This window comes from Felis catus, chromosome B2 (assembly GCF_018350175.1).
Source record: "Felis catus isolate Fca126 chromosome B2, F.catus_Fca126_mat1.0, whole genome shotgun sequence".
Taxonomy (NCBI): Eukaryota; Metazoa; Chordata; class Mammalia; order Carnivora; family Felidae; genus Felis; species Felis catus.
Window position 1 is genome coordinate 143,051,498 of NC_058372.1, and position 27,691 is coordinate 143,079,188.

General features: G+C 42.5%; 1 protein-coding gene and 1 long non-coding RNA gene across 2 annotated transcripts in view; one reads left to right on the top strand and one right to left on the bottom strand.

The window, feature by feature from the left end:
• FNDC1 (fibronectin type III domain containing 1) overlaps positions 1-15,530 on the top strand; it is a 108,190-nt gene extending 92,660 nt beyond the window's left edge. The window contains exons 18-23 of the mRNA XM_023254545.2: positions 468-576; positions 6,129-6,208; positions 9,537-9,566; positions 10,517-10,678; positions 12,018-12,140; positions 14,740-15,530. Of these exons, the coding sequence (XP_023110313.2) occupies positions 468-576; positions 6,129-6,208; positions 9,537-9,566; positions 10,517-10,678; positions 12,018-12,140; positions 14,740-14,855 (620 nt within the window). The 3' untranslated portion in view covers positions 14,856-15,530. The remainder of the gene's footprint in view (positions 1-467; positions 577-6,128; positions 6,209-9,536; positions 9,567-10,516; positions 10,679-12,017; positions 12,141-14,739) is intronic.
• Positions 15,531-17,640: 2,110 nt separating this feature from the next.
• LOC123385598 lies at positions 17,641-21,387 on the bottom strand. Its single transcript, XR_006598454.1, has 2 exons — positions 20,949-21,387; positions 17,641-18,022 (listed from the first exon to the last, which is right to left on the bottom strand). It is a non-coding gene; the product is annotated as an uncharacterized LOC123385598 (long non-coding RNA).
• Positions 21,388-27,691: the final 6,304 nt, after the last annotated feature.

Genomic DNA, 27,691 nt, shown 5'->3' on the forward strand with positions numbered 1-27,691 from the left:
AACACGCACGTGTGTACACACACACACAGAATTCACCATCAACAGTTTCTTTGTTTCACATGAAGGACAACTGCATATATCTCTGCCAGGAAATTCTCAAATACTCATGTGGAGGTCACTGATTTTTCTTCTGCTGCCTTTTTCTCTGTGCAGTCAAGGTTAGTCAAGGTGATTAGTCCTGACAAAATGAAGAAGGCCAGGAAATGTGGGAGATAAAGAGAAGGAAGGGAACCAGCAGTTGTGAAGAAGTATGTTTAATTTTGTTATCCATATCTGAATTCACCAGAAGGTACCAACATTATACCCCATCCAGATGCAACATGCAGCTCTCTCTCATTCTTGAACTTTTCCCACAGAAGGGAATGCTGCTGTGCTGTTGCCTCTTCCTTGTCCTCTTCCAGGGGCATACCTCATGGGTGATGTGGTTCATTGATGCTCAGTGGGTTCTTCCTTATCTCCACTTGCAGGTTACTTGGTTTACAGTGCATCCTATGAAGACTTCATTAGGAACAAGTGGTCTACTCAAGCTTCTTCGGTAACTCATTTGCCCATTGAGAACTTGAAGCCAAATACAAGGTATGATGTGTTCATCATTAAAAAGAAACAGAGAGAGGGGTGCCTGAGTGGCTCAGTCAGTTAAGTGTCTGATTCTTGATTTTGGCTCAGGTCATGATCTCATGGTCATGAGATGGAGCCCCTCATTGAGCTCTGCACTGAGCATGGAGCCTACTTAAGATTCTCTCTTTCTCTCCCCCTCTTCCCTTCCTTAGCTTGCATAGGCTCTCTCTCTCTCAAAAAAAATTTTTTTAAAGAGAGAGAGAGACCTGTGTGTGTGGTCACAGATATCCTCAGGTTGAAAATGAAAAGATCGATGAATAGGTTTTATGATTTCTGTTGCAGTCTCTATTTACTTCTCATAGAGTTTCCAGGGATGCCCACTGTATGTCATGTATTTTCTTAGAAGAAATTATTCTATTGTGATTGTTAGTCTATCATGTTTCTGTTTTATTACCAGTTTTCCAGAGACTAGACACTACTTACCCTTGGGGAAAGAAAGGTGGCTCTGTGTGTTGAAGGGGAATGGATCCATATGCAGTCAATCATGCGGTGGCTTTAGGCAGCACAGCCTTCATATGTGACATCAATGGGGCAGCAATTACTAAACATATTTGTTAACTGGTACTCAGACTCTGTGATGTAGAAGATCGGACCATTTAGAAAGATGCATTTTACACATTAATAAAGGTTACAAGTGCATCTTCTGAAACTGGACAGTGACTGGTTGGCCAGAGGGCCATCCGGGAACCAGAGTTTCTGGCTCTCAGTATGAGAGCTACAAAACTTATTCCCAAGGCAACAAGAGGGTGAGTGTGCATTTCCTCTTTTATACTATCTGGTTTCGATAGTAATGATCGTCAGAAAAGCTTTTCTGGTGGATGAAAATGGACAAAGCACCAAGAACATGATGGTCAAGTATGGTGTGTATGTAAACCAGCTCTCTGGGGAGAAAAATCCCTGATTGATGGTGTTTACCAATTTCTGTAGTGTGAATACTCCTGCCATGGCCAATTCCAGGCTACCAGTGGGCCTGCATGATTCTTGAATATTTAATGATTGGCTTTCTCAAGCCCATACAAATGACTCCAGCACATCAGTGTCACATCAAGCCCTATATTTATGGAGCAAAGAGCTCTAAATGACATGTCTGTGGACCTGAGGTCTCTCATTTTCTGTACAATCAGAGGAACACAGAGAAGGTTGAAACAAAATACTTTTCTTAAACAGAAATGTGCCAAAGGGCTAGAAACTAGCCAATAGCCATGGGTACTGAGACACTTGTGAACTAGCTGAGAACCTTCTTCGGGGGCTTGGAACTGCCATGTGGACTTACCTGAGTTAAGTGTTCACAAACTATTATGGGCTTCAGGATTTGAATAAAAAGCAAGGAGCAAAGCAGGAACCAGAGAAAAGCACTTTTCTTTATTTTTCCCTAGTAGTTATGAAAAACTGATTAATTAAAGCAAACAAAAACAACAAATTTAAGACAATGGAGTCAATATCCAATTTTTGTGTTTGTGTGAGTGACAGTGCTTTTCCAGAACAGTCTCAGTGTCACAAGGCTGAAAGAGGTGTGAGAGAGGTTCTTCCTCATAGCTTCTGTGGTAGAACTTGAATCCCAGTCTCCTGAATCCCCACCCCATGGCCAATGTTCTTTCTACAACTTTTGCTGCTAGGCTGACCTTGAGTTTTGGATAATGTCAGGAGATGGTTATGCAGGAGGAAGGTATATCCATTCTTCCAACAGGTCTGCGTGAGGGCTCATGATTCCTTAAATATGTACTTAGTATTTTCTCTGTGCCAGGCACCAGACTATGCACTGAGAAAGGGGGTGGGATCAGTTGGGGGTTGAGGGGGTGGATTAGGGTGGGGGAGGCAGACTGTAAACTACACCGTGGCCTTGTCTTCATGGAGCTCACAGTTCTTCAGCAATAATATAAATAATAAAATTTCACGAGTCAGTGTCCTGAGGCAGAGTATAATGGGGGACTTTTTTCCTGAACTTGTGGGGGGGGGCAATCAAGTGGGCTTCCTTGGGGTAGTAGTAAGCAGCAGTTAATCTGGAGAATGTGGATGGGGCGAGGCCAGGCAGAAAGGACATCCAAAAGCATGGTATGTTCTAGAAAGGAAAGGAGGCCAGTGTGGTGGCAGAGGAGGAAGAGAGGAGGCTGGACAGGCTGGTCCCAGAGGTTCTTGGGAGTCCCTTGAGGCTCCTGTTTTACCCTCCACCCACAGTCAGTGCCCTGATGGACAGGCTGGAAATAGCAGCTGCTACTGTAGCCTTCTCTCTAGGATGCCTGCTCAATTCTTCCTTCCTTCCTTCCTTCCTTCCTTCCTTCCTTCCTTCCTCCTCCTCCTCTTCCTCTTCCTCCTCCTCCTCCTCCTCCCTTCTCCTCCTCCTCCTCCTCTTCTTCTTCTCCTTCCTCCCCTCCTCTCCCTCCTCCTCCTCCTCTTCTTCTTCTTCTTCTCCTTCTTTTTCTTCTTCTTCTTCTTCTAAGTTTATGTATTTATTTACAGAGAGAGCACACAAGCAGGGGAGAGGCAGGGTAGGGGAGAGAATCTCAAGCAGGATCCACAGTGTCAACACAGAGCCCAACATGGGGCTTGAACCTACAAATCGTGAGGTCATGACCTGAGCTGAGACCAAGAGTTGGACATTTAACCAACTGAGCCACCCAGGCACCCCATTCCTTCTTCTGATGGAGAGTGCTGGCCAAGGCACAGAACACACATGGCTCCTCTATGCAGATTTCCTCAAAACCCCCGTGAACAGCCTGATGTAGGGATGCCCATCTTCTCCCTGTGTTACGCTGATACAAAATGTCTCTTGTGGAGCCACATTAGTGGTCCTCGTCTTTATTCCATGGAGGCTGCATGTCCCTGTTGTCAGCACTATCCTCAGGGCTTCTCCAGATCCCACCTGAGTCCCTGTGGGAGACATAGGAAGTCCCCTCTAGACGAGCCACTGTGTAAAAAACTAAGCTTTGGTTGTTTATAACTGAATCTTGTACTTGAATTTACATGGACATTGCACACCTTGTTCACCCATCTTGGTCCCAGATCACTTTCTAGAGTCTGCATGTTTCATTTATACTTAAAGCACAAAGACTTAGGCTGGGGAGCTATTCAAAAGAAGGTGCCAAGAACTTATATAAGAAGGCAAAGTTGGATTGCTCTTGTTACTTGGGTGAGTCAGAGACTATTCAGTGTTTGAAATATATATATTTTAGTTTCTAGAAGAAGTTTAATGTGGTTTTGAAAGTAGGAACCTTACTTTTTTTTTCATAATTTCATGTTTTTCAGCTTAGTGTATTTAAATTTGCTTTGACACATTAGGTGAGGTTCAAATGGAAATATGTCCTTGGAATTGGGCCGTGAGGGCTTTGATGGAGGACAGAGTAACTGTGTGGACAGAGAAGGTGGATGAGGGGAACACTTAGGTTTCAGTGGTGAGACAGAATTGATACAGTGACGCAATCGGACGAGTCTGGCGTCCTGTGCCATCTCCACAATTGTAGAGCTGTGCTTCCCTCGGTGGACCCTGGGGACTGGTATCAGGACCACTGCAGCGATGGCTTAAGAAATATTCAGCAGAAATGTCTCATGGAGCCTCTGAGTATGTGTCATTCCTTAGGTTTTGATTTCCCTTTTTAAGGAAAGAAAGTATCTGTAAGTTTGACCAGTATCATTGACGTATGCCAAACCCACTGCCTGCAGAATTTTGCCTTAAATAACTCCATAACCACTGAATAAAAGTATGCATAATTGGGAAAACACAGACTGCTGAGTGAATTGAGATTTGGAAACTCATATGTTCTTAATTGTGCATATCTTTTTTTTAAATGAAATTTAAAAAGGATTCTCTTCTAAATGAGATGTGAGTGACTTTCTTGAAAGGCTTAAAAGAAGACCAGATTTCCCAAATGAGCTTTTCTTTGCTGTTTAATCAAGCCCAATGTCAAATATCTCTGTGTAACTGTGAGGCCCAAGACTCCCTTGGTGATCTCAGAAGGTCCGAGGGCTTGGCACTGGGACAGTGATGTAACAGAAGTATGAATTTGCAATCTGAATAAATAATTCACCTCTTGAAAATTTAGCACACTTTAATTAATGCATATAACCTGTGTGCCACGACTGACCATAGGCAAAGTCTTGTTATGAACTCTCGGAAACGGCAGAACCACCACTTACAGGGGTCTCTTACTTCCTTCTTCACCTGTAAGTAGCTGAGGACCACAGGAGCACAGGTAGTGTCTGGTGTTCCAGAGGTAGAGAAGCCACGAAGATTAACAGTAGATTTAGTGGGTCACAGTTGTGGTGTTGGGCTCCGGTAGTTTGTAACCACCACTTCTTGTCCTGCAGCTCCTAAGAGCACAAACCAAGATGTCTAGGGACTCCCAACCTGCTTGGCCTGTCAGTCTCCCGCTAGATGAACAAGCCCATTCTCTGTTCCAAGACAAAGATTAATCCACAGCAGAACTTCTCCAGGCCTCTTCCCCTTCTTGGACTAATGCTTCTCTTTCCTTGAGGCACAGAAGCTTGAAACTCGGTGACTTTTAAAGCTCCAGAGCCAACCATAGTACTTGTCCATGCCCAAAACATCATTGTCAGGTTAGTTCCACTGAGGAGGCCAACCTCGGGACTGGCTGACTTCTCCCTGCCCACAGTGAGTTGCATCATTACTGGGTCAAACATCCTGCTTTTCCACAGAGTCCAGTGATAAGAATTAGGTTACATTTGAATTCTGCTCTGTAAGTGTCTTGCTGCTCTAGCTTCTCCTTCTCAAGCCGTGGAACTCAAGTGGGGCAAGAGCAGGGCGAGAGGGGTGTCCATCCAGGGATGAGCCTGTGTGGGGCCATGTCATGTAGCCTTGATGCCTTAAGGAACACACACTCCCTAAGTGGCTTATTTGCCCGATTTGCTCCTTCTGTTGCCATCAGCTACATTAGTCTATGCTGTTAATTGTATTATTTTGAAAAGTTACTAGAAAATGAGAAAGTTCAGGAAAAATATGAATATCAGTGATGTATTAAGTAACACTCCAGGGCGCTAGGTGGCTTGGTTTGTTAAGCGTCTGACTCTTGGTTTCGGCTTAGGCCACGATTTCACAGTTTGTGAATTTGAGCCCCATGTCAGGCTCTGTGCTGACAGTGTGGAGCCTGCTTGGAATTCTCTCTCTCTCTCTCTCTCTCTCTCTCTCTCTCTCGCTCTCTCTCTGCCCCTCTCTTACTTGCTCTCTCTCTCTCTCTCTCTCAAAATAAATAAATAAACTTAAAAAAAATACTCAGGACATCTGGGTGGCTCAGTTGGTTAAGCGTCCAACTCTTGATTTTGGCTCAGATCATGATCTCATGATTGTGGGATTGAACCCCACATAGGTCTCCACACTAAGCTGTCTCTCTCCCTCTCTCTGTACCTCCCCCTGCTCTCTCTCTCTCTCTTTCTCAAAAAGAAAAAAAATTACAGTCAAGCCCTTCCACAGAGCAAATGCTCAATAGTTGGGGAATCTGTCTTATTACACAGAAATTAAAGAAGCTTCTCTTTCAAAAAATGTTTTCTTCCAATTTCAGGTATTATTTTAAAGTTCAAGCCAAAAATCCACATGGCTACGGACCCATCAGCCCTTCGGTCTCATTTGTTACAGAATCAGGTAACAGCAACTTCATATTCTCATTCTTCTCCTTTTCTCAAAGACAAATCACTTGGAATCATGACTACAATGGAATAAAAACTGAAGAAGTACAATCTTTTCTATTTAACGAGTTCATATTGGATATCACTTCATAAAATAAACATCGTTTTCTTTCTGCTGTGCTAAAATCTGGATAATAAAATTAAGAGTAATCGTCATTGGGAACTGCCTGGAAAGTGGAAAGGTCAAATTCCAATGAAAGGGAAAAATCTAGTTTTCAACCATGTGGGAAAGATAAGTTTGAATCTCCCTGTAGAAGATTTAGTTACAGAGCTATTTTTTTTTTTATTACAAACAGCTGAAGAGCATCAATGTCATGTGGCCAGAGAGGCGGTTGCTTCTTCCAATTAGTCAGGTCTTCAAGATGCTTCTTTTGCCAGGAGACAAAGATGTCTTTACTTCATACGGAGAGTTTAATTAGAATAGCAGCCAGTCTTACAAACAGTGTCACTCAGAGGATGTCTGTGCACTGGGGCATGCTGGTGTACAGAGCTCTCTGGCCCTCCCATAAGGTGTTCTTGTGGTCATGGTCCACAGCAGTGTGCACAAACTGGCCACGGCCACAGTCCTGGGTTAGCAGCCTTTCCACATGGGAAACTATGCTGGGAGCTGTTACCTATGACTCCGAACGAACCAGGTCACCTTCAGAAGCCCGTGTGAACCGGCTGTGCGCTAAAATTGCTCTGGCTTCTCTTTGGTTAGATTATTTCCCACACGTAGTTCGATCCCAGGACATTTGTCATTGGAAGCTATTTTTAAGCGTGATGATTTGAAATCTGCATCACAGTAAGTAGAAAAGATAAAATCTTTCATGGGAATATGCTTCATACTAGAAATGCTGGCAAAGGACCTCAAAAGCGTTTTTACTAATTTCATTTAAGAAGTGTGTTCCTCATTAATAATTAAGAAAGAGAGAAAATCATTTCCAAGGGTTAATTTGGTAAAGAAGGGAACATGTCTAGTTCATGGCTACATTTCCTAAAAAGAGAGTGGACCTTTGGTGATGATCATAATTAACATGATAAAAGTGTATAGAAAAAAATAATTCAAATCTAGAAAGCTATCAAGAAATTCTGGCCCCAAGTCTGAGAACAGAAATGTAATTTCTGAGACTGCCATACAGTTTGAAAGAGATAGCTCTCTGCTACTCCCCCTCCTAAGAAAAGTCCTGCCGTGCCCCCACCCTAACCGTTGTGGCTTCCAAAGAGTGAGCGTTGGCCCCCCCCACACCTCTGAAGAAGACTGTCTTTTACAGTCAGCTCCGAGGAGATCCTGACGTATGCCATTTGACAATTTGATAATTACTTGCAATTTGACAATTATTTGCCCTGGGCATCTTTGCTTGTTCAGTGAGTTTGTTCAAGCTTCTCCTTCCCTTTGCACGGCCCCGCTGAAAGTGGTTACTTGACAACAGGAACATTGGCAAGTAATTGAATTCTGGCACTTGCCGAACATAAAAATCCATGAAGCAAACGTGTACGTGTAATGTAGGCTGCACCACAGGGGCAAGCTTTGGTTGTTGTTTGTGTTGTGCTGTTGTTCCGTATGTTCCCCTCCACCCTGCCCTGGAGTATTTGACATTTTTTTCAGCAGACTGTTGAAACTTAAGAGCAGGAGAGCAAAACAGGCATTCACACTTACAGCTAATGGTAGGTCCCTGTTCTGTGAGAGTGAATGAAAGATCTGTACAAAGGGGTAGCTCAAGGGAGATTTGGGTAATGGAAATATTCTGTATCCTGCTTGTGAGGGTTCCAAGAACAAATGCATGTGTTGAAACTCACAGGATATTTACCCTGAAAGAGCAATTTTTCTTTATGGTCATTAAAAAAAAAAAAAATGAATGGCCCATGTTTACCTAGCCCATGGCATTTTATAAAAATGAACTATTCCTTTTAAGTAACTCTTTTTTAAGGTTTATTTGTGTTTATTTGAAAGAGAGAGAGAGAGAGAGCACGTGCATGCATGCTCGCACAAGTGGGGAGGGGCAGAGAGAGGGGGAGACACAGAATCTGAACCAGGCTCCAGACTCTGAGCTGTAAGAGCAGAGCCCAACACGGGGCTCGAACTTGTGAACCGGGAGAGCATGACCTGAGCCAAAGTTGGACCCTTAACCGACTGAAACACCCAGGCACCACAAAAATGAATTTTTTCTAAAGCAGCATTCCTTAAAAAGCTAGTTCCGTATTTTCTTAAGTGGCATTTTTTGGGCTAAGATATAGAGATTTTAAGTACCACTTTGTTGAGGTGCAAGTGGCATACAGTAAGCCGCACACACACACGGTGTACAACTCAGTAGCTTTTAAAGTGTTTACCCCCTTGAAGCCATCACCACAATCACGCTAGTGAATATCACTGTCACCCCAATGTGCTCACTGCTGCTGGGCAACCCAGCTCCCCTGTTCCCGCCATGCGCCCATCTTCTCCCCTGTTTCCAGGCAACCACTCCTCTGCTTTCCGTCTCTCTAGATTATTTACACTTTCTAGAATTGTATACAAATGAAATCATACAGTGTGAACTCTTTTGTCTGGCTTCTTCCACTCAGCAAAATCATTTTGAGATCCATCCATCCATATTGTATATATCAATAGTTTATTCTCTTTTATTACTTAGCAATATTCCATCATATGGCTGTGCCATAACTTACCCATTCACCTGTTCATAGACATTTGAGTTGGCTTCTACTTTCTGGCTATTACAAACACAACTGCTATGAACATTCATGTACAAGTGTTTGCATGGACAAGTGCAAAGTGTTTGCATGGACAAGTATTTGCATGGACATGTCTCTTGGATAAATACTAAAGAATGGGGTGGATAGATCAGATAGTAGGTATATGTTTACCTTTTTAAGAAACCAAACTTTTTTGTCAAGATAGACACATCTTTTAAAAATGACAAATATTGAATTCTTTTATAGTACCCAAATCAAAATCTTAACTATACTGTCCCACAACTTCTATATAAATAATAAGGCAATTTAATTAGAAAAGAATATAGGTGGTGGGCAGGGAGGAAGGGACTTGTTGGGATGAGCACTGGGTTTTGTATGGAAACCAATTTGACAATAAATCATATTTAATATATAAAAAAGAAAAAGAATATTTCTCAGAAGGAAATGCTTAGAAAATAAAAACTAAGGAAAACATTGGCATCTCTCAAATAAAATATATTGTATCTATTCCAGGGAGTTCTTCAGTTAGCACTCTCAGTTACAATAAACATTTCAACAATTGCATGGTTGTGAAATATGATAGTGAAGTCAATTATTTTTTTTTCACTCTACAGACAATCCTCTGCTTGTTGTGAGGCCACCCGGTAAGTTTCTCTTCTTGACGTAAATAATAAACTTGACATTCTAGTAATCATGTTGAATACTGAATATGAGATTGCTATGATTACTCACAAGTAGAAATGCTAGACGATTTTTGCATTTTTTTTAATGTATTTTTGAGAGAGAGGGTGTGAGTGGAAGAGGGGCAGTCTCCAAGCTGTCAGCACAGAGCTGGACGTAGTGCTCAAACCCAGGAAACATGAGATCATGACCTGAGCTGAAGTCAGAAGCTTAATCCCCTGAGCCACCCAGGCTCCCTGACCATTTTTGCATTTTTATGATTTTTTGACAACTTCTGTGGTTTCCTTGTGCTCTTCATCCTGATCTAGGGAAAAGAATGATCTGAGAATTTTTTTATATGACCCTAGCAGCTAATATCTATAAAAGAAAACCATTATGGAGTGGCCAATATCAATGAAATAGATAACTATATTTATATTCCCTTTCAATATTTTAAATTGCTGAAAAGAGAGAAAAATGGATTAAGTGTACAACGCATCTTTTACTTGGTGTTTCAAACCAGCTGTGAAAGCCCTATTGCTCAAGTTCAAGACAGGTCTTATGCGTGACAGGAACAGTAGGAGCCTATGCTGAGGGACTTTCGGAGTGGAGAGGTAGGATGGCATGTCCCAAAAGATCAAATATGCCATTATATCTTATTTGCCTTGAGGCTTAAAGGCCTTTTCTTACTTCAAGAATCCCTTATAGAAATGCACATACAGTACTTGAAATATGTTCAGGTAAGAGGAACTCCTCAATTGTACTTCAGTGCCAAGAAAGAAGGGGAACGAGGAAAAGGGTGCCCACTGAGGAGGTGAGAAAAGCCCTGAGAGGAGGGGAAAGGCCAGTGAACAAGCCAGATTTTCTGATACTTTGTGTGACAATAAATGTTGTGGAGTGCCATGACTTAGAGATTATGTTTTGTATTATCAAGGTGGTGAGCCCATCTGGATCCCATTTGCTTTCAAACATGACCCCAGCTACACGGACTGCCACGGCCGGCAGTATGTGAAGCGGACGTGGTATAGAAAATTTGTGGGAGTTGTTCTTTGTAATTCACTGCGGTATAAGATCTACCTCAGTGACAACCTGAAAGGTAGGTCTTTGAGAATGGTGTGGTGTGGGAAGGTATGGAAATGGAAATTTTTTATTTTACCAGGTACTAAATTGACATAGCAGGTGCATCAGAATGTATTTGAATTGTGGACCCATTATATCTCACTCTGGCTCAACACAATTTGGATATTTAGGCTCTATTTTGGAGTTACTCGTTTTTGTTTTCTGTATTTTTTAAATCCACTGCATTTTAGAAATGAGGTCCAAAATTCTGGTAGATATATGAAGTCCAATTTTCTTTGCCATGAATTCAATAATAATAGGTATGAGCGTAAGCCAGAAGTATTGAAGATCAGTTCTGCCCACTCTAGTCCTTGCCATTGCCACACCGTTGTGAAGAAAAACTGTAGACGGTGAAGCATACATCAGAAGTATTATTTTTTTCTGTGTCTGAATAAAAATTGCATTGTTTTCATTATGGTAAGGCATCAAAAACAAAGAATTTCATGAGTATCTTGAGCTACTATTTCAAAATGCCATTTCTACCCAGCTGGCTTTGACTCATCCACCTATACAAATTTGGGTTTTTTTATTTTAAAACTTGCACACCTTTAAGATTTTACTACATACATTTTTAAAACCTTTATTCAGCTGCTATAGATTTTTTTCATAGGTCATTTTGTTTTTGTTTTTGTTTTTCATGCTAGTGGTGATCATTTAAAGACCATGTCAAAACAAAGTCTTCCCTACCATTCTCCACTCTGGCAGTTTCTCAGTGTGTGTACCTCTCCTAACAGCCACTGTCTATTTGTTTATCTTGCTCTTTCTTTTCTCACCCACCATTGTGCTTTCCGTGCCCTGCATCAGAGTTCCCGGGAGAGATTACACAGCCACTCCAGTATCCCAGGGTTGACTGAAACAACTGCCCTACTGTGCAGCTGTGGTTCAGTACCACGGACAGCAGCTTATGACTCACACACACACACCCTACTTCTAGTTATGTATGAAAATAGGTTCTATTTTTTTACAGATCTTCATGCCTTTTGTAATTATCTCATAATATATTCTCTATCACAGTTTCATCTATTCCTTTTTTTAAAGAACCAAGGAGTAAAAAGCCCTACCAGTTAAAAGCTGAAACTGCCTATTATATTAATAGTTTCCATTTAGTGAGGACTTGTTAAGTATTTAGCATACACAAGCTTGCTGAATCCTTACAACACTTATGAGGTTGGTGCCATTATAATTTTTCCAATGTGGAAAGTGTAACACACAGAATTTAAGTACCCAGTTCAAATGGTCTCCAAAGCTTGTGCGAACTCTCAAACCAGCTGTACATTTTTTGACCAGTCACTGACCCATTGTATTCCCTCATGCAGATACATTCTACAACATTGGGGACAGCTGGGGAAGAGGTGAAGACCACTGCCAGTTTGTGGATTCACACCTTGATGGAAGAACAGGGCCTCAGTCCTACGTAGAAGCTCTCCCCACCATTCAAGGTAATTAGAACAAAGGCCTGATTATACCACCCTGGGGGCTGGGAGAGGAAGGCTAATGTAAGGAGAAAATCACCAGAACTCTCCCTTTTGTTTGCCATTTAAAGACTGGTGTTGGTAACATTTTGGATCATAAAAATAAGGAATCAACAAAATACTCCAACCATGTGCTAGAATTGGGGTGAACTTAGGAAAGGCAGGGATACCAAGGAATATAAGACCTTGTCCCTACTCTCAGAAAAATCACTTCCCTGCTCTGTAACTGGGAAAGGTAAACAAATAGTGAAAGGTAACTAATTTAAGGAACAACTTAAAATACAGATAATGATAAGAGTTACATCACATAATTGTCCTATTGTCAGGTAATTGTGCAGATTATAGTCTGCACAATAGGGAGGCAGGCCACTTGAAGCTATCAGGGAAGAAGAGCCAGAGTCTGAGCTGGGTCATAAGAAGACCTAGACATGCAGAGATTGGAGAGTCTTCCAGGCAGAGGATGGCACAAACAAGGGTACAAAGGAGGAAAGAGTCAATGAACATGCAAACCAACCATAGCTTATCATACACTTCAGAAGATAGTGTATCAACTATTTCATTAGGCATTATAGAGTGAGAACAAAGTATATCACTCTTAAAGGTTAACAACTTGTAATACACTACCAACTCCCTCAACTGCCAAAAAAGTAAACAGAACAACTGAATGAGGTACAGCACTGTTTCCACTATGCCCTTAACTCTTAGTGATCTAGCATTTTCAAGACATGACATGTTCCAGCAACATGTTTTAGTTTACAAAAAAAGATACAATAAGCTGGCATGCAAATTGCCCATTTTTAAAGAGTTAAGATAGAGTAAAATACACACAACAGTAAAGTAAGTGATTAGAGTTCTCCTAAGAAACAGAACCAGAAAGAAAGAGAGAAACAGAAAGAGAGACAGAGAGAGATTGAGGGAGAGGTGTGTTAAGGAGTTGGCTCATATGATTGTACAGGCTGGCAAGTCCAAAATCTGCAGACTAGGCCAGTAGGCTGGAGACCCAAGGAAGAGTACGTGTGGCAGTTTGAGTCTGAAGGCAGTCTGCTGGCAGAATACCCACCTTTTCAGGGGAGGTTAATCTTTTCCTGGTAGGGCCTTCAATTGATTGGATGAGGCCCACCCACATTCTAGAATAACCTGCTTTACTCAAAGTCTGGTGATTTGAATGTTAATCTCATCTAAAAATGTTTTTACAGAAACATCTAGAATATTTGACCAAATATCTGGGTACCATGGCCTTGCCCAACTGACATAAAATTAACCATCACAGTCAGTATATAAAATATATCACATTTCTTTATTTTTTCAGACTCTTGCATTGCCCCAGGGTTACTATGCATTATTTATAGTGCACTGTGTTTCTGCGACTGTGGCCATGGTTTTGGTTCTGAATAGAGGTGCTGCTTACTTAGCATGCTCACTGGTAGAATGGCGGGTAACCTTTCAGCTGGCAAGAATGAACAGGACCAAAGGGGAGTTGTCACAAACGCTTTTGAGCAGGTTGGGGCCTCACTTTAACTTTATGGGAGAACTGCTCGGAAATGCTATAGTATTCTTTCTTTGGAGAGATTCACTGGAAAGATCTAAAAGCCTACCCCAGATTCCAAGAATTAAACCTGGAAGCTTGAGGTTCCAGGCAAGTCAGGAGGCCCTAAATTCTGTGAGGACAGGTGGGAATCTTGCTGAGAGTTGCAAGACTCAGAGAAACATTCTCTCTCTCTCTCTCTCTCTCTCAAAATAAATAAATAAACTTAAAAAAAAAATAGGGGTGCCTGGGTGGCTCAGTCAGTTAAATGTCCAACTCTTGGTTTTGGCTCAGGTCATGATCTCACGGTTTGTGGGATCGAGCCACATGTCAGGCTCTGCGCTGACGCTGTGGAGCCTACTTGAGATTCTCTGTCTCTCTCGTTCTCTGCCCCTCCCCCACTCATGAATGTCTCTCAAAATAAATAAATACACTTAATAAATAAAGACTCAGAGAAGCATTTTACTTACTAGGGTACCGACCAGCTTATTATAAAAGTGTACAGTGGGTGGGAGCGGACAGGTGGAAGAGACACATAAGGCACAGTGTGGGGAAAGGACACAGAATGTAAACACCCTCTCTGGGAGTGCCCTCCTCCCAGCATCTGAACCTGTTCATCAGCCCAGAGCTTTCAGAACATCGTGCTTTTGTGTTTTTGTGGAGGCTTCCTTACATAGGCATGATTTAAGAAATCACTGGCCCTTCATGATTGAACTCAATGTCCAGCCCCTGTCCCCTCCGCAGAGGCCAGGAGGTGGGACCAAAAGTCACACCCTCTAATCACATGGTTGTCCTGTCTGGTGACTAGCCCCACCCATAGATGCTTTCTGAAAGTAATCTCATTAGCATAATCTCAGGAGTGGTCCAAGGCATTTGTTATGAATGTCCAGATACCTTAACCACTCTTATCACTTAGGGAATCCAAGAGTTTTAGGAGCTGTGTGCCAGGAACAGGGATAAAGACCAAGTATATAATTCTTATTATAAATCACAATATCACAGATGCACTTTGTTTCCCTCTCTTTCCTTTTACCCTTTTAGGCTACTATCGCCAGTATCGCCAGGAGCCAGTCAGCTTCGGCAACATTGGTTTTGGAACCCCCTACTACTATGTGGGCTGGTATGAGTGTGGGGTCTCCATTCCAGGGAAGTGGTAACCATGGGATGATCGTGCTGAAACTTGCCCCGTCCGGCCCCCCTGGGCTAACTTGCACTAGGGGCTGAGAGCAGGAACAGACAGAGAGCGTTCCAAGCCCCACCGACCCTGGGTGCCAGCAAGGCCACATTGGTGGACAGCGGACATTTCAGGTGCCTTCAGTCTGGAACTCAGTCCTCCTCTTTGGCCTGGACTACACACAGTTCAATGTTGCTGTTAACTTTGCTTCTCCACATGGTTTCCTTGTAATAGCACATCCCAGAGGAACACGCAACTACAGTAGGGGATGCCCACTGATTGAGTACAGTTTTCACACTTTTTAGGCACAAAATTCAGACATGTTGTCTCCAGGGAACAGCATAAATAAACATGAGCTTGCTTCAGGGACTGCTACATGCTTTCTTTTCTCTCATTGGACTCTTCCAAAATTAGTCAAATTTAAGTTTCAGATCACTCTCTATGCAGTAGAACTGAATTACTAAAAACACCACCAAAAGAAATATATCCTACTTCAGATTTATTCCATGGACTTACCCACTACTAGATCAAATGTACCAAATCATATTTGTAAATTCTCAATTTTGGTATATATATATATGTATATATGCATATACCTATCCTCACTTGTCTGCAAGAACACCGATTAAAGTTGCTAAATTTGTACTTGTTCACTAGATAAATGTGTGTGGGACTTTTTGGAGCAAAGGTACTGTTTGCTAACATCTTTTGGAAGTATCCACAGAATCCACAGTATCCACAGAATCTGTATACTACGTGACGTGAACAATGGAAGTGCATGCCGCTAGACTGTGGGAGTGACGGGGATACTGCAGTGTTAGCAGTGACCTAGTCACAGACCGAGTGCTTTCTACCTAAGGAGACAGACAATCTTTCCAGACCCGGGTGAAAACTACTAGTTGCCTCTCTGGGGACATATCCCATATGTTTTCAGAATAACTGGGGACACCTGGATGGCTCAGTCAGTTGAGCGTCCAATTCTTGGTTTGGGCTCAGGTCACGATCTCATGGTTGGTGAGTTCAACCCCTGCGTTGGGCTCCCCAGTGAGTATGGAGCCTGCTTGGGATTCTCTCTCTGCCTCTCTCTCCCTCTCAAAATAAATAAAACATTACAAAAAAAGAAATGACTAAGATTTTACATCCCAAATGATTTAAAAATCCAGTTTAAAAAAATCCTTTCCCCTTTCCTGCCTGAGTATTTCCTCCTCTACATATGAGCATCTTATCCCTTTTGACTACCACACAGGAGCATTTATTTAAAAACACGTTATTCTAATTCTTTTTAAAATATGGTGTCCTTTCCACGAGCTTGCCTCCCCTGTGTCCTCAGGCAGCTCCGTGGGATGAAGATTTTGCCTTCTTTCATAAAGATTTCAGCATAGGGGAAGCAATGGTCGGAAGGAGCTGGAGGCGTGCCCTTTTCTGGGGCCCCCAGGCTGTACCACCGTGTACTGATTTAATGGCAGAACTCAGTCCAGCCTCCTGGAGTCAATTATTTTCAGTACCAGTACTGTGTTGAGATGAAACCTGATGTATCTGGTGGGTTTGAAGGTAAAACTTACATGGAAACAGGTAACTTTGCAGGGTCCTTTCGATGGGGCTGTGAAAGCTGATATTCTCCTCAGATTCCACAATCCCCTTCCCACGATAAAGAACAGTAAAGAAAATACAAGCATTCTGACAACCTGGGAAGATACTAGAATTCCTGAGGGGGCAGATTAGATACCCAGTTCGTATGTTACTCACGGTTTAATGTGCAAAATAGGATGGGCTCCTCTAAGGAGCTTTTGGGGCTTTTGCCCATGAAAGGAGGATTATTTAAAAAAAGATGTCTTGGGGCGTCTGGGTGGCTCAGTCGGTTAAGCGTCCGACTTCGGCTCAGGTCACGATCTCACGGTCCATGAGTTCGAGCCCCGTGTCGGGCTCTGGGCTGATGGCTCAGAGCCTGGAGCCTGCTTCCGATTCTGTGTCTCCCTCTCTCTCTGCCCCTCCCCCGTTCATGCTCTGTCTCTCTCTGTCTCAAAAATAAATAAAAACGTTAAAAAAATTTTTTTTTAAATAAAAAAGGATGTCTGAAAACCTTATTCTGTACCCAAATGAATGTTCAAACATCACAGTTCTAAGTGAAAGATCTGATCTTTAAATATAAGTGAATTTTCCCAATAAACATACAACTTGCTTCCTCCATTTCTCCCGCCCACCCCTCCAAACTTCTGTCTGGTTTTAGCCTCCACTAGCATGCTATTGGAGAGCAGAGAGAGATGCCAAAATGAGGCCCTGGGGAGGGGAGAGAGCACCAGCAGATTGCACGTTTCCTGAAAGTGTTTCCTTGGGTATAAATAATTCATTAGCATGGACAAGAGGAGAGCCATTTGGTCTGTTCCACAAGCCTGTTGTGGTTACGGGGCCTCCTTTGGAAGACACAGAGCTCTGGATCATCCTGGAGACACAGGCAACCCCTCCTCTGTGATTCACACACTAAAGGGTGCATTCCCTGCTTCACCCCCAAAGGACCGTCTGCTCATTTCACATACTAAAGGACATGTGTCCCTCAGAAGGAATTTACACTCACCTCACAGAAATAAAAAGAACTTACTTGCATTCACGCATGCAATGATTTTCAAGCCCTGCCTAGATCTTTAGACCGTATTTCGTTATAGAAATCTAAACTTCTAGTGGAAGTAAATGCTTGCAGTTTTTGATGGAAATTCCTACAAACCCCAGATGACAGAGCAGCCGAAACAAAAGCAAAAACCACTGAATCTCAGTATAGGTTGGTGGTATTATTACTGATACTCTGTCCATACTAGGGTATGTAATGGTCCAAACACACGCATGGTGGCCACATCAAGTTTCTGGTTCTGTGTCAGTTCTGGACGCCACATTCTCGGAACACCACAGGTCTCAAAACCACTTCATGCCAAGTTCGGAGGAAATTAATGGACTGTTTCCCCAAAGAAGCCTTGCTCTATTTCAGAGGCTCTGAGGAAGAAGAACTTGCCAACTCTAGAAGTCAGAAGTAGGCACACGTGTGAATTAAAGGGAAAGAACATTTGGCTCCGTGGGATGCAGTTTTAGAAGAGTCCAATCATCAGAGGAGTCTCATCAGAAGGTAGTGAGATGTCCATCACCGAAAAGCCTCAAGTATACCTGGAAGTGTAAACTTACAGTTGGAGGCCCACACCTGTTTTTCTATGGGCTGTGAGCTCAGAATGGTATCTATGCATTTAAAGCATTATAAACATAAGAGACAGCTGAACAAAAAACCAGTAATATATTACAGAGACCATATGTGGTTTGCAAGGTGTAAAATACCATCTCACCCTATTAGAAACAGTTTGGGTACCTACGGATCAGTTTTCTTGAGGTTGAAAGAAGGTTTAAGCATTTAAAAACTAGCACATAGTACTTAACAGATGTCCATTCAGTTTTCTCTTACTTGAGTTCTATTTATTTCTGACCATCTCTACAGCCTAATAATGCTTGAACGCTCCAAGTGGTTGGATCCTGGGTTCCCAGTTTTCCTATTTGGCAAACCCTTTGTTTGTGCTGTGGTCTCAGGAGGTAACTCGCTCTTTGGGAGGCTTCATGCATATTTATTACCATCTGGTTAGAACATAACTTGCAGCTTTTACAAGATGAGTTTTGACTTATTTTCTCCCCTTGACCTACTCGAGCCACATGTCTTGGTCAGTTCAAGGGGGCAGTTCAAGGGGGGAATTTGGAAATGTGGTGATAAATGGGGTTACATTGGGGTTCCTCTCTCTGCATGGAAATCAGCTCTTAGTCACTAGTACAGTTATGTGATGATTCTGCTGATAGAATCAATCAGCCCATGCTTGTGTAGCATCTTACATGTTATAGATGCCTTAAAATCATCTCCTTGAGGTGTAACTATTTTGTAGTTACAGGTTAGAAGTGAGTTTAAAAAAAAATATCTTCCCAACTGTCCATTTCCAACCATTCTCAGATCAGGTTGAGCTCAGTAAAATTGTATGAAACCACAGAGTGTACCTGTTATGAACGGAGGTGTGGTTTTAAATCTTAGTTGTGAGATTATTAATGTACAGAGTTTAGCAATCAAATGAGAGCTAAGCACACAAAGGTTTATGATAAAAGTGAAATGAAATTGATATGAAATTGCAAGTCAACAGGGGCTCCTGGGTGGCTCACTCGGTTAAGCATCTGACTCTTGGCTCAGGTCATGATCTTAGGGTCATGAGATTGAGCTCCGCATTGGGCTCTGTGCTGAGCATGGAGCCTACTTAGGATTCTCTCTCTCCCTATCTGTCTCTGCCTCTATCCCCTGCTTGCACTCTCTCTCTCTCTGAAATAAAAAAATTTCAAAGCTATGAGAAAATGAAGCCGACAAATTTAACACATGCACAAAAATGTTTGATCTAGATTGGGAAAGCAATATTCTCTCAGGCAGTGGTTATTTGATGGCCAAGAATAGAAATACCTCGAGAGTTAAGTAAAGGGTTTGTGTAAGGTTGGACTGCACAGTCTCAGGACAGGAAATAATATGTGGGAGGCACTGCTGAGTCACAGGGATTGTCAGGTTGGGAAGTAGTTGTTCTTTCCTCTTTTTCTCTCTGGTATGTTGTCTCTCCTGCTCTCCGTGCACAGCCCCATTCCCTTCCCTGCAGATGGCTTTCTCTGGATGCAAGTGGCCCAAAGGGCTGCCGAATACAACTGCATTGTCTGGCTACCACACTGTATGCAGCGATCTGTCTACAAGACCTTGTAACTTTGCTTCTCCAACTCTCCAAGTCTCTCAGTTTCCAGTTCCAAATATCCCCACTACACTCTGATTGGATATGTTGGGCAAGGGTCCACATGCTGATCAAATCAGCTCTTCCCACGTGGGGGGGGGGGGTCAACTGGTAGAAACCAGACTGCCTATGCCTGCCCCATGCACAGGGGCTGTTTGATATGGAGAAAGGTAATGACTGATGTCTTGGGACAGATACACATAGGTGAATAAGAAATCAAATAAGAAAAGTGAATCATTTTAAAATCTGGCCATTTTAAAATCTCTGGATGTATCACGTTTGTTCACTACGAGGCTTTATGTTTTCTATGCTCTTGTCTTTCTACCATTGGGGTAATCTCCTGATAGAATCCAGGCATCCACATCAGGCAAGATGCTACCCAAGCACAGGTTGATCAGTTCTATCAGCGGAATCAAATCAAAGAAGTTCGAGGATAATTCCAAATATTTCTGGTTAAATTATGGGCTGGATGCACTCTACCACACATATGTTTCTAAAGAAAAAATTATTGTATTCCTTTTACTGAGATGCTCCCAGAAATTGTTAAATTTTGCTATTTTTTTTTAAAGTAGGCTCGATGCCCAATGTAGGGCTTGAACTCACAACCCTGAAGACCGAGAGTCAAATGCTCTATCTACTGAGTTATCCACGTGCCCCAGTTTTTAAATTTTGGACAGAAATAAGAAAGTATTCAAATACACAGTCTTTTGGAAGCTTTCTGTTACCAGGTCAATGATGAAATAAATGGCTGATACTAGCATAGACTTCCTGAATGAGATACAATGAATTAGCCAGAAATGGAAACTTCTTGATAGCCCTGGAAGTAAATGTCCCTGAATACTCACAGGGGTGGGTGGTGGTTGTGGAGTGTCTCTGGAGTGATGAGAGGTACACTTTGCTGGGTGCTTTGAGATACCCACCTTCCTCAGGGTAAAATCCTAGGTCCTTCCCACAGCCTCCAAGGTGCTCCACAATCTGGTCACCCCCCACCCATGCCCCCAACATACCCATTGACACCAACAACCCGGCCACCACTCTGCCCTCCTGCTGCCCCCTCCAGCTGCTCCTGCCTGTCACAGAGCTCGCACAGAGTGGGCTCACAGTAAATATTCGTTAACAGGGTAAACATATGGCGAAGATATAGATAGGAATTGAAAAGACAAAGCTTTTCCATCCAAGATTATCAATGAGCAAAACGTGCTCCTTCAGCCTGCCAGTCTGTCTAGGGTTCCCTCAGATCCCTGCAGCTTTCTGCAAAGCTGTCCCCAGGGTGCTGACATCTGCTCCCCATCGCCACTCACCTGCATCCTCCACTGCCCCTCATTCAGGAGACTCTTCACCTCTCAAGGCAGATGGAACCAGCCGGTGAAGCCACCAGTCTCCCATGAGCCTGCAGTGTGCCCACTCTATGCCCCGGCCTTCCACCTCATCCCACACATTTGTCACACCACCGCCACACCCAGGCCTCTGTGACCCACCTCACACCCAGCTCCCCTGGCCCCAGTCTCCCTAGTGGCTCAATCCAGTGGACACCGGTCAGTCTTTTCCAATTATTGAGGTTTGGCAGCACTTGAATACTTACCAGCTTGTCCTTGAGCCATTTGCCACATGGTTCTTCCTTTCCTGGCTCCAAAATGGCAGCCAAGTCCTCTTGTTTTTTAAGGGACTTTGGGTAATACCTGAAGGCAACTTTCTCCTCTGCCTTTCTTTTCAAAAGCCTAATAACATTAAAGGGATTTATGCAAGGGCAGGGGACGAATGCTTTGGGAGTTACTGTGGGGAGGAGACATTTCCCCCAAGATGGTGGGTAGTTGCTAGATAGGCCCTGCAGGCCATTCCTTCCCATCTCTCCAGGGATGTGGTGGAACGAGGATGAATGTAGTGAGCCAGTAGGGCTGGAGCTGAGCTCACAGAGGTTTCTAGCTGACTCCATCCGGAGCCTTCTCCCACTGACACACCGCAAGGAGCAGGAGGGTGTTTCCTTCAGCTGTGCAGGCCTGGGAGTGAACACACAGTGACAAGCCACCCCTTCTTTCATGCACCCTGCTAAAGCCAATTGAATTAAAAATATGTGCCAGACATTCCTCTAGGTACTGCGGCTATGCACCCAATCCCTGCCCTCATAGAGATTGTATATCATGGAGCAGATGGAAAACATGCAAACAAGTATACCAGATGTCAGTTGGTGAACGTGAATGAACATCAATAGAGTGGATGATTGCATCACGGGCAACTGGAGGCTGGAAGCAGGAAAGGCCACTCAAATGCTCAGTTCTGGGAAGGACCTAGGATTTGGTGAGAGAGAAGGAAAGTGGGGCATAGGAGGGAGCACCAGTAATGACTGAACCTAAGGAGTTTCTACCTGGGCATATGGGATCTCAGACTTGACATGTAAAAGCAGTAAAATAATGCTCATTTCCTGGTCTTTGAACTCAGTAGGAATACCCTAGTTGATTATGTTGCTACAAGTTTAACACCATAGCAAGAGAGTCTAGACCTTGCATACCCAAAGGACTCCTACCCACGTCCAAACCTACCCACCCAACTAGTGACCCATCTTCAAGCCCAGACATCACCAGTGAAGAGAGGAGGGACAGCAAGGCTTTTTCATCCAAAGATCAAAGAGTTAGGACTCATTTCTCCTTTTACACAGTAACTGGATACTTACTTTATGTTTGGGAGACTAAAGGGCTCTTTTGTAATTTTCCCCAAACAAAGGGTATCTCCCCTCCAACAGACAGATAATTGATGTCCATATTTTTTTTTGGAATCTTGCCAAACCAACCTCCAATGCACACTGAATTATAAGTGTCATGGAGGCAGAGGCCATGTCTGCTGGGTTTTTTACTGTCATATCCTGGCATCATATACAGAGCCTGGCCCATAGTAGGTGTTCAGTAAGTCTTCAACAACAAAATGAATGAGCAAATGAATAAGTGAATGCATTCTCTGTTGCTCTCCTCTGATTGCATTTCTTCTAGGTATGCTACTTCTTTCAATCTACTGGCTCTGTTCAGTTTGTTTCAAAGGACAGAGAATTTGAGGCTAGGATCATTATCTCAAGAAAGTCCCACTAGCCTGGAGAAATTCTTCCAGTGTCTCCAGTTAGTATCTCCTCCAGGTCTTCAGTTAGCTTATTTCCAGTTCTGTGACAATGTTTTTCATTTATGGAATTTTTTTTTTTTTTGCATTTGGAAATTGGAAACCTGATACCTGAGATATATTATATACCATTGTCACATAGAACTTAGAATATGAAAGTTTGGTAACTCAAGACTATCATGCTTCCTTTATTTTTGCCAGGAAGCAGGGGAACTTGCAGTTAAGGACAAGAAAAATTGAGCAGGGGAGGAACCCCCATGCAAATAGCAGTCGCCTCAAATCTCCTCCTTGCCCTAGTCTTCCAGAAGGCTTTTGACACTAGGTAGTGAGAGGGTCTGGCTGGGAGCTGGGTCTCAGACTAGGGAAGGAGTGGCTATAAAGGATTCTAAAGATGGGTCTCTATGACGACTGCTTGCTTTCACACTCCTACCCTGGTCTGTTTTTATGCCTTTACAGTCCACTTGTACTGGAAAAGTCAGGACTCCTCAAAGCACCTGCAAGTTACAATTCCACCTGCTGTCCCTTTCTGAGAAAAGAAGCATTATGAAAGAGCTGTCCCACCCAAGTCTCACTGGACAAGAATGATACTAGAGCTAGAGGGTGATTGTAGGGACCCTCAAATGCATCTGTCAGATTATCCCTTTAGGGAGATGATAGAGATAGATAGATAGATAGATAGATAGATAGATAGATAGATAGAAGACAGATAGATAGACAGTCGACAGGTAGATATAGACAGACAGGCAGGCAGATAGGCAGGCAGATAGATAGATACATAGATACATAGATAGATAGAAAGATAACAGACAGACAGATATACAGCGAGTAAAACCCACCATGATTTCAATAGTGACAGCAAGAAAGAGGCTTAGACAGCAAGAGACACATGGGAAGAGCCAAGCTGCTTGGTCCAGGATGTTTGTTCACAATTCTCTATCCTTGCTCTCCACAACTAATCAGACCTTTCCAAAGATGATACAGCCATCCAAGTAGACGTAGACCTTATACATATTTCATCAATTAACCAAACATTTATTATTTACTGATTGTATAAGGCACAGTGATGGTGAATTAGCATCCCAACAGTAAACAGATGTCACATTCAAATGAGAATCATTCAAGGAGGTTGAAGAAAGGGACTGGTTATGTAGGTTCGAGTGGGGACCCCAAGGAATACTGCATCAGGGGGCTGTGGCTGCTCTTGAGTCTGAAGGGCCAGAGGAAGGAGTGCTTAGCAGAATCCAGAGGGAGGTTCTCATACAGCAGTCCAGTTTTAGAAAAGCGATGACCTCACTCAAGGGACCACGCCAAGTTCCCTTATTTTCCCTTCCCCATCTTCCTAGTTCCTGCCAGATCCCCATCACCCAAAACCATCTGGAAGCCAGGTGGCAAGGAGGCCAGCTGATGAGGTTGAAACAGGTTGGCTCTGCAGCAGAAAGCAGGGTGAAGTATGGAACTGAGCATAACTGGAGAGACCAAATTAGAAGCATGCACCACATCTGGGAATTGATAACTCATTTTTCACTATCATTAGTTCCTTTTAGCACATTATGATATCATTAGCAAAAATGAGTTGAGGACAAGTTTTAGAGCATTCATTCAAATAGAAATGGACTTCAAACTCTGTTCTCTTCCTGGAGCTGGTTGAGACTTCACAGGGTGTTTCACCTAAATCATTATAGAGTTAAGGAAACTGAGACTGAAAGCTGAAATAAGCAGCTAACGCCACATACTGAGTCACAGGTCCTGCTCTTCTCCCTGGCAGGAGTGACAATATGGGCATAGGGGTCACCACTCGGCTTTCCCTGACCATGATAGACTGCTAATCAGTCAAGGTGGTTTTCTCCATCAACCTGCATTTGACTAGAGCGTCACCATCAACATCTATCTTGGGCAGTTGTCTCACTGAACAGTGCCAGCAGTCAAGGTCAAACCTACTTGCCATCTCATACTGTAAATGCCTCTTCATTTTGATTCCTGGCAAGAACTAACCTTCTACTCTCAGCCCTCCCCCCCCCCGCATATGTGGTCAGAATTGGGGGGAAATGATAGTTTGAATCAAATCAGTGTTTTCTACCGAACAGCATCCAGTTTTTGGTTTAATTGACAAATCGGGTTTCCTTCAGCAGCACCAAGTCTTCATTTAATTCAATTTATCAAAGATTTGTTTATAAGCCTTTGCTACATAGTCAGCACCATGCTAGCTGCTGCTGAGGCCAAAGGGAGAGAAGATGTGCTTGTCGCCCTCAAAGGTTTAGTCAAATTTAAGGAAAAACATCCATCCCACTCTTCCTGTGTCCAGGCTGACCCTGGCATTACTTCCGGTTACTTTTCCAGCTACCTCCTGTGATGTCATATTCAGAGGAGTGTCGCATCCCCTCTGTCCCTGCCTCAGCGTGGAGCCAGCCATATTGTTTTCACTGCTCTCCCACTTGGCTCTATCCAGGCATGGCATACAGACCATCCGCCCACCCTACAAGACCCTAATAAACCCCATCCCCCTACCACCTGCTTGGAAGATTTGGAAATTCATGAATTTGCCTTGAAAAAGTAGGGGAATTTTGATGGTGAATTGAAAGATGGACCTTGAAAACTCTCTATGGGAGGTAGTCCTGCTCTAGTGGAAGTCTGAGGTTCATTCAGAAATGAATGTGTGTGGTGCAGAGTCCCTAGCATTATACTTCATTCTGAAGCAAGACTTCATGGGCTTCAACTTCAGACTTAGGGAAATACTGGGAGCGTGGGTGCAATCTGACTTGTGCCCTCAACACGTGATGTTTAGGAGCAACGTGTTGATCCTCCCTTTTTGATTCGACAAACTTTCAACGGCATGATGTGCCAGGGGATATGAATGAATGACAAATACACATAGCCCATGCCCATCTCAGAGTTCACAGTCTACACTAAAACAATACTTGAAAAGCTGGGCTTCTTTAAAAGATTGGGAAAATTGTACCTCAATGATGGATAGTGTGTATTTATTTGTATCTCTGTGCTGTCATCTTGATTGTTCTGTTCCATGTGAAGCACAGCTGCTTTGAGACTCTAAATTCCATTGACAGCATTTTTGGGTTGCCTCGTTTTATAGGAAATATTTATTTGGTGACCAGGGTTCTGTTCTGTTTTTGATATTGAATTGGAGAATGCTGTTTCCCCACTGGGAATGCTCTAGTTAATGAGAAACAAATGGTGGTCTGAGAGGTACAAAACTTGTTGACCAGTCCCAATTTTCTTGGTATTAATTTAGGGTTATATCTATAGTCAGCATATTTATGAGTTAATTGGTAATTATTGAGTTGTAAAATAGATTGTATCTGATTTTACACAGGATGTAAAATGTTCAAATGCAGGGTAAATATTATTAATGCATCCATACATGCATCCATAACAGCCAATTTCAGTAAGCCCTTACCAAGTGCCAAGGGCCCTTCCAAATACAGATTCATTCCTGGTTTGTTTTTACTATTATATATATTTTTTTGGTCTTTAAATCATTTTGAGGTAAGATTGACATACAAAAAAAACCCTGCATATAATTGGTGTATAGAACTTGGTGAGTTTGGAGATAGTATATATTCGAGAAACCATCACCACAATTTATGCCTTAAACATATCCGTTACCTTCAGAAGTTCCCTCTACCCTCTTTATTTATTATTATTTTGTGTGTGTGATAAGAACACTAACATAAGATCTACTCTCTCAGCAACATTTTAAATATACAATAAGTAGTAGTAGCTGCAGGCAGTATTCTGGACAGTAGATCTCTAGGGCTTATTCATTTTCATAACTGAAACTTTGTAGCCTTTGACAAATCCCTCTCCATTTCCCCCTCTCCTAGCCTCTGGAAACCACCATTCTACTCTCTGCTTCCATGAGTTTGACTCTTAGATTCCTCATATAAGTGGTGTCATGTAATATTCTATGCCTGGTTTATTTCACTTGGCCTAATGGCCTCCTGGTTCATCCATATTGTCACAAAAAGCAGGATTTCCTTCTTTTGTGAGGCCAAATAACATTCCATTGTGTGTTGGTACCATATGGTTTTATTCACTTCTTTTTTTAAACTATAGCCACCATGCTTTACATTACATCTCCAGGACTTATTTATCTTATAACTGGGAAGTTTGTGCCTTTTGACACTTGACTGATTTCACCTATTCCCAAATACCACCTCTGGTAATCACCAGCAATCTGTTCTGTATATCCATGAATTCAGTTTTTTTGGGTTTTGTTTTGTTTTGTTTAGATTCCACATATAAGTGAACTGTTACGGTATTTGTCTTTCGCTCTCTGACTTATTTCACTTAGCATAATGCCCTCAAGGTCCATCTATGTTGTCACAAATGGCAGGAGTTTATTCTTTATTGTGGCTGAGTAATATTCCAGTGTATATGCACATCACATCTTTTTTATCCATTCATCTATGGATGGATAATTAGATTGCTTTCAAAACTTGACTATTGTAAATCATGCTGCAATAAACACAAGGGTGCAGATATCTTTTCGAATTAGTGTTTTCATTTTCTTCAGATAAATACCCAGAACTGGAAGTCCTAATACATATGGTATTTCTATTTTTAACTCTTTGAGGAACTTCCATACTGTTTTCCATAGTGGATGCACTAATTTACATTCCTGCCAACAGTGCACGAGGGTTCCCTTTTCTCCACATCCTCACCAACACTTGTTATTTCTTGTCATTTTTATACTAGCCATTCTAATCGGTATGAGGTTGTACTCCATTGTGCTTTGATTTGCATTTCTCTAATGATCAGTGATGTTGAACACATTTTCATGTACCTTTTGGCCATTTGTGTGTCTTATTTAGAGAAATGTTTATTCAGATACTTTGTCCATTTGCTAATTATTGGATTGGAGGGTTTTTTTTTTCCTTTGAGTTGTATGAGTTATTTTTTTTTAATGTTTATTTATTTTTGATAG